General features: G+C 31.6%; 1 protein-coding gene across 1 annotated transcript in view; it reads left to right on the forward strand.

The window, feature by feature from the left end:
* Nucleotides 1-9,934, forward strand: part of LOC106463658 — a 10,636-nt gene extending 702 nt beyond the window's left edge. Inside the window, exons 2-4 of the mRNA XM_013923712.2 lie at nt 402-482; nt 5,959-6,173; nt 9,219-9,934. Coding sequence (XP_013779166.1) covers nt 428-482; nt 5,959-6,173; nt 9,219-9,707 — 759 coding nt within the window. The 5' untranslated portion in view covers nt 402-427 and the 3' untranslated portion in view covers nt 9,708-9,934. The remainder of the gene's footprint in view (nt 1-401; nt 483-5,958; nt 6,174-9,218) is intronic.
* Nucleotides 9,935-10,162: the final 228 nt, after the last annotated feature.

Consider the following 10,162-nt stretch of genomic DNA (forward strand, 5'->3'; position numbering starts at 1 on the left):
ATTTGCTGTCATGTTAAACTTATATTAAAGTTTTTCTTCATTACCCATTTAAACCGTCTCCAGCCATTATTAGTCTCAAAGTGGGTTCCTCGTCATCGAAGAAGTGTAGACGTTTTTGCATCATCTGATTTGTACTTTATTATATTTACTATCGGCTAAATGTAGTTTTATTTACTAGGTTCTCACATGTATTTCAATACTGTTTGGCCCAACTACGAAGTAAGTTACCTATAAAAACGAAAGAAGATGCAATTTTTATAGATGATTTTATGTTGTCATATTTTTTCGTATAAATCAAATTAAGAATAGGACACTCATTAGTTGAATAATCTAAACAGTTTGCGGGTTCTTTGCTGTATTTTTTAATTTCATAAACATCCAATTAAATTTTTGTTTTATAGACGTGTTTCCGGCAAGTGGTGACATTATGTTCGATACAAGTGGTGTCATTGACTTACTTTTAATCTGGATTTCTTTTGCAGGTAAGTGTTCCCAAAAAAAACTAAAAATAAAATATAACAATATATTATTTGATCAGTGTTCAGCCTATTTATAGCAAGTAAATGGTTACTTCTATTTTGAATTTGATGCCAACATATTCTAAACGTGTTTTTAAATTACTCTTCCAAATGTTTCCCAATCTTCAATTCTAATAACTTTTCATGTAAGTTATGGTGCTAGTTAATGTTATATCTACAATAAAATTACTGATCAAATATCAATGTTTCTCTAGGAGAAGGTAAGCTTTGGCCTATGTTACAAAATAGCGTTTAACACAGATTAGAGACATTGAACTACACAAGCCGGTCCTAAGTTAAATTGTTTTATTCTAATAGTACCGACATGTTAATTTAGCGAGTTGAACTATACAACATTGTCTTAACTTTAGGTTATCTATTGTTTAGTGTTGACATGTTGATTTTGTGATTTAAATAATACAAGTAGGTTTAATGTGAGGTTATTTATGTAAAAAAAAACTGGCAGGTTAATTTAGCGAGATTAACCCTACAAGTAGGTCTTAAATTGGGGTTATTTATGTAATACTGCAGACAGGTTAACTTAGCGAGTTAAACTGTACAATACTACTTAACTTAAGGTTATTTATGTAATAGTGTTTACAGGATAACTCAAGGGTTATTCGTATAATAGTGCTGACAGACTAACTTATCGAGATGAACTATACAAGAACATTAGAACTTGACTTTAATTATGTAATAATTCTGACATTTTAATTTTAAGAAGTTTACCTATAGAATTTATTACAAATAGTTGTTATCATTAGGTATTTAGGTGATAATTTAATGAGTTGAACTACATAAGTAAGTCTGAACTTTAGGTTATTTGGAATATTGTTGACGTGTTAATTTGATGAGTCAAACTGTATAATATTTTAGTGCTTCCAAAATTTTGGTTTTGAATACAATTAATTGTGTTTGAGGCATGTGCATAACTACAATCTTGACCAAAATGTTTGCATATTTTGTAACAAATAAGATCATGATTATTAAGATGGAATACAAATACACTTATCGCTGTCAAACTGAGAAATGAATGTTATATTAAACATCTAAATATGTAATTTGTATAATAAGTCAGGTTCTATGGACACCATGAACGATTTATTAGAACAGCAAACAATTTTATCTGACACCTGTAGAAAGATGTGCAATTGAGCATTTCATCTATCACAACAAAACCTTACCAAAATATATGTAATGATGAAATATAACAGTAAATTATTATAAATAACATATGTAACCTTATAACAGTTCCTATTAAACATTCAGTACTTAGTTGGTCCTTTTCGTACTCTGATAACCTCCGCCAATTATTAAAATGGTTAAAAATGGCGTCTGTAACCTTATAGCAAAATGAATATATGTGCTTCATAGATTACACTAAGGCTTTTGATAGGGTAAAACACTTAAAGAAGTAATTTCCGAAAATGTACTCTTCATCAGTGTCATTAACCATACATCATGAAACACAGAGAAGCTTCCTATAGCAAGGGTAACTTCTATATTTCCTTTTCCTGGATCTTTATGTTCATCTGCTGTTTGCATTAACGCCTCCCCTTCCTTCATTTCTGGAGGCAATTTCCCATCTTACATTAATGAACAATAACCATCAATCAGCATACTGCAAGGTTTTCTTTCAATAAGCCAATGTACTTGTGGACGATTTTCCTCAAATAATGAACATAATTTTTCTTTCATGATAGAAGAAGTATTTAAATTTTAAATCTATCTCATAAATCCGCCAGAGTCTTATTTTCTTATGTCTTGTTAACTCGTTACTGTTTTTTTTTGTTTTTGTTTTATCTGGTTGGACTTTTTCGTCTTGCCTTGGTGAGAGCTTTTGATACCTTGCAGTCTTGGCTGTAATGGCTTGGTTTCCCACAAATATAAGTTACTTCTTTCTGGTATCCTTTGAAAGCTCTTATTTCATACTGGTTTTGTCATAATTCCTGGCAATATGTCCTTTCAACGTACACTTGAAACATCTATTATCTTTGGGTTTATTTCCTCTGTTCTGTTTCATTAGACATCTCACTAATTTATTTAGTTTTTCTATACTGTTGTTAGGGGAAGTTGATGTTTCAATAATGCAGGATCTGATATCTCTGTAACTTCCAGATGGTGCCTTCATTAGTTCGTCTGTGACCTTAATGAATTCCAGTTCCATTGCCAACTGCAGAGCTTTCTTTAAGGACTTACATCTACTTGTTTTCAGCCTAATTCTTATATTCTTTTCTGTTATGGCATCTGTAAATTGGTCACTTGGCAACCAATCCATCATTTCACTAGGAATGTTCGGATGATATAAATGGTTAAGCCTTTTTTTTCTTCCACAAGTTCAGCTAAGGTATCGTCTTACCTCTGTATACCCTATTTTTGAATTTTCCTCTGGATACTTCTTTCTGGTGTGACATTCTGAACCTGTTGGTTAAGGTGGCCAGCAATACTTGGTAGTTGTTACAGCTCTCTGCTGGAAAGGTACTTAATGTTGTCATATCTAATTCTTTTAGATGGGCAGCAGGATGGATGGCTCATTGTTCACTATTCCACTTTATAAACTCTGGGAATTATTTCAAACTGAGCCTGGTATGACTTCCATGGTACCTTTTCATCATAGTTCGTTGGTTTCTTTATTAGCTGATGTTGAACTACCCAGCTAAATTCTGCAAATGGACTTGATGGTGTTATGGCTAGAACAGTCAAGGAAGGTCCTTCAATTACAGGTGGTACGGTAGTGGTAATAGGTGTAGATCAAATAAGTACTCCTATTCCATATTTTGTGTTAGATAGTGTTCCAGGCTAAAACTCTTCAACTGATTCAGAAAGAGATGTGGCTGGTTTAATTTTCATATTTAATAATTCATTTTCCAAATGTTTCATTCTTTCATTGATGTTATTTTCTACCTTACTGACGTCTTTTTGTACATCTTCAATTTTATTATCACAGCCTTTCTGTACATCTTTGATATCTTAATGCATTTTTTCAAACTTGCTGTTGTAATCACTCTGTACGTCTTCAATACCTTCATTAATCTTGTTCTCAATCAGTCGTATTTAATTTCTAGTGCTACATCCAACATCTGATACCAATATAGTTGCGTAGTTCTTTCGTTGGCGTATTAAACTTTATGGTGAAAATAATTCAATATCCAGTAGATGTAACCACAATAAATTACTTTACTTCCTCCTTTAACGTTTTTACAAACTTGAACACTTGTACACTGCCGTAAATTGCTGTGAGCTTAAATTACAAATGACGTTAGTAAACTTAAAAGAAACCAACTTATTTGCACAACATAAATGCGATAACTTACACACTGACTAGTTTAATCTCTGTTCTGAGAAAAAACGTCTACACTTCACAATCGTCTTGTATTTATAATCTAACTTGGAATGGTTCAGAACACTTTAAGTTACATCCTTAGAGTTTTCTAGAGGTCTGTCGTAATAAACTTTTCGATCTTAGCTTTTTTTATTAAGACCCATAGCTCCCTCTTGCCAACATTTAACTTACAATATAGCCTACAACAGTAGTTTATAACTTATACGACAAACGAATTTGAAAGCACGTATGAATTTACGCGCGTGCGCGCGTGTGTATGTGTATATACCTACCTATGCATAGAGGTGGCTAATAAGTAGTAAAACCATATGTTAGCAGTAAGTGACTATCCCCAAACGTTTGCCTCGTGTCTGCTCTAGAACAAAAGTATTCTAAACAAACACCCAAACTCCCTAAAAACTACCTGCAACAATTATCAACACACTCTTACAATTTGTTTTTTCGAACTAACGTGTAAAGGCAACATTTAAGCAGATAAACAATTTCCTGTCAGGTAAGTGCTTCACAAAATGTAAAAGTTTATTTCACAAGTAATGTAGCAGTATGGCGGTATGTTCTGATCACATACTTTTTGAATATTTTTTTTCATTGTCTCTACATTTTAATAATAGAAAACACAATTTAGCGTAAAAAACGTGTTTCTAAGTTAATTCTAATTGGTTTGTTTCTTTAAAATTTCGCGCAAAGCCGTCCTTAATTTAGCAGTGAAAGACTAGAGGGAAGGCAACTAGTTATCACCACCCACCGCCAACTCTTGGGTTACTCTTTTACTAACGAATAGTGGGATTGACCGTAACATTATAACGTCCCCCATAACTGAAAGTGAGAGCAGTTCGGTGACGGGATTCGAACCTGCGACCCGCAGATTACGATTCGAACGCTCTAGCCACCAGTCATGCTAGGCCTACCATTAATTGAAATTTATCCTATGTACAGGACGTGTATAAGCGACTTTGCCATTGATCATGCGACAAATTCAGGTTTTGCATTAGCTCTAAAATACTTCAATAATAAGTTTTGCTGGCCTACTAGAATATTCATGATAATATGTAAATAAATAAATACAAGGGGCCTAGTTACAATAGTTATAAGAGATGTAGATATATGTAGTTTCACTGGTGACGTGTACAACAAATGCAGTGAAGTAGAGAATGTACGCCTTCGGCCCTTATTTCACGAACAAGCAGTTTTTATGATAATCAAGAATCAGAAAACCGTAATTTTGAACATTCTTAATCTTAATTTACTTTTAACGCTCTTGTTATGAAAACGAAATAATCATTAAATACTGAATCACTAAATGAACTAAATAATAACTCTTAAACTAAGCAGTTTACCTTCTACAGAATATAATTTGCACAGCACAGTACGTATCTAATAACTCTGCACAGTAGGGTATATTTTTGATAACTCTGAATAGTACAGTATGGTACGTATTTAATACCTGCATAATACAGTAAACTACATGTACAAAGATCTGCACAGTAAATCATGGCATATATATTAATAGTTCTGGAATTAGAGACATATCAAAATCCTACACAGCTCAGCAATCTGCATTTTTAAACAACTATGCATAGTATAGCACGTTACATATAAAACATCATAGACTATATATATATATACTACTTTTGTATAATCTAATAGCTCTGCAAATTACAGTGTGCTCCATATCTAATAATTCTGTACATTACGGCAGTGTGCTCTATATCTAATAATTATGTACATTACGGTAGGGTACAGCATGCATTTAGCAGCTGAAATGAACTTACTATTGTATTTGAATATAAAATGCCAAACGCGAACAACATTTGCTTGTTGTTTTTAGTAATTTTTATTTAACTAAATGCATTGTTTGCATTCTCATTCTGAACAACAGGAGGAAACAGTATGAAATGTTTTACCAAATCAGTATGTTTACAATAATTATACTAGGTAATTTCTGCAAACTTTCCAGCCCTCGTAATTTGGAGAGCGGTTTAGTGTTAAAAATGGTGGTTTTTACAATGAAATAATTATATTTAAATGAACAATAAATAAACACTGCATCATTGAAGTTAGTTATATACTATTTTATATACCTCTGTCCATATATAGCTTTAACACTACCAAGCACGTGTAATGAAGTAAGAAAACTAAGCAGTAGAGGAGACCCTGCGTTCGAAGCTTTCCTTCGAAAAGCCCTAGATGTTTTTAGAGAAAAAATGAAAGATGGCTTAGGGCCAATTCCTCCGCTGGATCCGTTACTTCTTAGCAACTTGAAAATAAATGTAGATGATGACATTGTGAAGATGGATCTAACATTTCATAAGGTACGAAAACTTTAATGTTTGTCTCTTGATGTTAACAGATATTTTCATGACCAGGACGTTTATTTTCAAACATGTAGAGTTAAAATGATTGAAAACTCTGGATGTTTTGCTAATAGTCCATCCCGATGGTTAGTGGAACAAAACTCTGTGCCTGTTTATAAACAACACGTATTAAGATAGTTTGGATAAGGATAGAATAAATTAGTTAAAAAGTATTAAGGTCTTAGCACAAACTTTTATATTTCTATTACTTTTTACAGCGGAATATTAATAATAACGAACAACTGAAAAAGGAAGTAATTTTAGGGACGCACAACTAAGACCAGAATTTTTATTTCTAACAAACAAAAGTCCAAATCACGGGCGGTTCGGATTTAATGAGCATTTTGCACATCATAGATTATTATATACGTCAGTTATATTAAACAAGCCAATTTTCAAACTTGAACAAGGCTTATATGAATGTAGTGTCTTAAATAAAATCAAATACTGCTGTCACCATTTTTATTAAAAGAAATAGGGTGTTGAATGGTCATCTCTTAGACTCAGAATAATGGGTGAAGAAATTGCTCGATAATCTATCCGGAACTTGGAATTATTATATACGTAATTTATTCTTAAATAAGTGCTAATTGTGTGGCCTAAAGTTTTCTAACTTTCTCATAAACGCAGAAAATGTTATTCCCGTGAGAACCACAAACGGATAAGAGAATCTATATTCACTACAGAAAGATAAGGGTAGTGACGGCAGCCAAAAAAGCGTTGCGAATTTCCCGTCTCTAGTTATCTTTCTCACACGAGTGGAAGAGTACTCATGAAAAATAGCTGAACAAAGCGTAAATCCTATAGGTACTTAAACCCGCAATATCCTAGGTTTAGACTACCATTCACTGTCCTTGGACGATTAAAGGTATGGTAGTAACCTTACATTATAAAAATGAACTTTATGTAATAGTCCTATAAAAAGTATGATGAAAATACCCAATCACCACGCGATACAGTGTAGATAGGAATATACAGTTCTTAAACTCGTGTGAGTGTAGTGGAAACATATGAGATTAGTACTGTGTTACTTTCCTATGTAATACGATGAAATGTTTTAGTGAGTATATTGAATTCCATCATTTGAGACATAACCGTAGAGACTGGATATCCTAAATGCTTTTTGGATGATATCATTAAAGTTATCCTTTTGAATTTATACCCTTTGTGTGGATATAAATCTATGTTCGTGGTGTGCTGCGGGAATTCAATTTTATTGTTTACGTCTGATTTATGGTGCTGAAATTTTCGCCAATTTTGCAATTAATTACGATTTATTCACTTTGTAGTTTAATATTCGTATAAATATATATATAAGAATAACATACATATAAATGTATGTAATATATATAACAATAATGCACAATTGTATGTATGCATATATATATGTGTGTGTGTCCAAGAAAGTGAATTAAAAGTACACAAGCGTTTTAACGATTTTTTTCCAGAAGAAATGATCAACAGACATGAAATGTTCCAACATTTTTAATGGACACATAAAATATTCTTCACTTGGTATTTGTGTCAGTCTTTTTGTGTTTATTTTCAACTTACATTTCTGCTTTTTAATCCTTCAATTCAAGAAATTAATCATTTCTGTTTTTTAATCCTTCAATTCAAGAAATTAATCATTTTAGTTTTTTCACTTTCTATAATATAAATTAACCATGTTAGTTTTCACTTTCTATAATATAAATTAATCATGTTAGTTTTCACTTTCTATAATATAAATTAATCATTTTAGTTTTTCACTTTCTGTAATATAAATTAATCATTTTAGTTTTTCACTTTCTGTAATATAAATTAATCACTTTAGTTTTTCACTTTCTATAATATAAATTAATCATTTTAGTTTTTCACTTTCTACAATATAAATTAATAATGTTAGTTTTACTTTCTGTAATATAAAGTAATCATTTTAGTTTTTCACTTTCTATAATATAAACTAATCATTTTAGTTTTTTCACTTTCTATAATATAAATGAATCATTTTATTTTCACTTTCTATAATATAAATTAATCATGTTAGTTTTCACTTTCTACAATATAAATTAATCATGTTAGTTTTTCACTTTCTATAATATAAATTAATCATGATAGTTTTTCACTTTCTATAATATATTTCTGATTTCATTTTGTTACATCTAGGTAATGTATTTTCTACTAGAATGAAGTACTTATAAGATTTTCTATTATAACACAGATATATATCTTGCCCAGAGGTAAATTTATAGCCTCTTCTTTGACAGCCCTCAAGGCAGACCTCCATGTTGTTTCACTCTATGCTTTCATACACAATTAACCGTGCAAAACATTTTGATGTATCTTTGAACAAATTGACGATTGTATCTGACATATGGTTTTTAATCTAGCTTTTTAAAACGAGAAAAATATTATATTACATATGATATTTTGGTCATGTGTATGTGGATAAAAACTGTATATTTGTATGAAGTTGATACTCTAAAGAATGGTAACTAACAGGAAATGAATTCAGTTGTTAATAAAACTGAATTAGTTCATGAATGCCTTAGTTTTACTTAACTGATTATTTACTTTAATTAAAAGTTGAGTATTGTATTACCAAACATTAACTATATGCATTAATACAAATAATTTGCTCTAAATCAAATACTTGCTTGATTTTTTACAATTTTTCTGATTTTAATTCGTAACAAAATCCCATTTGTTTATGAACATATACTAATGAAAATAAGTTATCACGACCTAGTTTTTCTAAAAATACATTTTTACAATCTTAGAAGAACTGACAGAGAAAACGTAAAAGTAGTATGTTCATTTTATGCCTTGTGCTACTTGCTATGCAAAGGTAGTAACTTTAACTATGAAAATCGTTCAGGTGTTTTATCGATGTTGAAATATTGTAACAGTGAATGTGAGGCGTCGAGATCGGCCTATAAGAAAAGATAAACGTCTCATTCATCCACCAAACTCTATTAAATCCCTCATAAAATGTCTATACTTCTCTATGCTTGCTTTCAGGTTAACATCAAAGGTCTCTCCAACTTCGAAATCAAAGATGTCAAGTCAAATCTGGTATCGTTCAACACTAAAATAAGCTTCACCATACCGAAAGTTTTGGTTACTGGGACGTACTCTTTAGATGGTCATATCATAAATATGTTTCCTCTATCTGGTAAAGGGAAGTATCAAATAGAAGGCGATAACATTACCTTTACGTTTTCTGGTCGATTGGTCTTCAGTTTGGATGACATCAAGTTGTCGTCTTTGTTACTTGACCACCTTGAATGGAGGAACGTTCGTGTGGTAGAACTTGCTGATTTTCTTGGTGGAGGTGTGTTTGCTGAAAAGATCGCAGAATTACTGCCAACTGTGGGAAAGGGGATGTTTGAGAGGTTTCAACCGAAACTGGCTGAACTGACCAATACATTGTTGTTAAACGTTTTAAATCATGAGCTGAGAAAACCTGAAGTTCGAGAAATCATAAAAGACTTTATCCCGACCGTTTGAGAATCATTGACAAAAACTTCGCAATAACATGAGTATAAATCTACCACAAGACCTATTTTCTTAAGAGAACACAAATTTGGAATTCACGGTATAAAGTTAGACAGATTTTTTAAGTCGACCAACTTACATTTGTAGGCTTAATCTGTAGTTTATAGCCAAATGCTGTTTTTAATTTCAAGTTAACGTGAAAAGAAGTTATTGTATTAATAAAACTTTATTCAACTCGAGCTTCAATGTTTCATTTATTATACAAAAGTTATCACAGAGAAACATAAGACAGAAGCAACACGGATATAAGTTATTGTACACAGTGTAGCTGTACGCTACATGGACAAACAGAAGGGAAGTTACATAATGTGTGACGTTACTTTAACTACTTTTACCTTATAGTCAAGTACCGCGTGTATGTTTGAGCACCTGAAATTTATTTCGTGGATTTTTATAAAGGGTCATAG

Source organism: Limulus polyphemus, unplaced genomic scaffold (assembly GCF_000517525.1).
Source record: "Limulus polyphemus unplaced genomic scaffold, Limulus_polyphemus-2.1.2 Scaffold1454, whole genome shotgun sequence".
Classification (NCBI taxonomy): domain Eukaryota; kingdom Metazoa; phylum Arthropoda; class Merostomata; order Xiphosura; family Limulidae; genus Limulus; species Limulus polyphemus.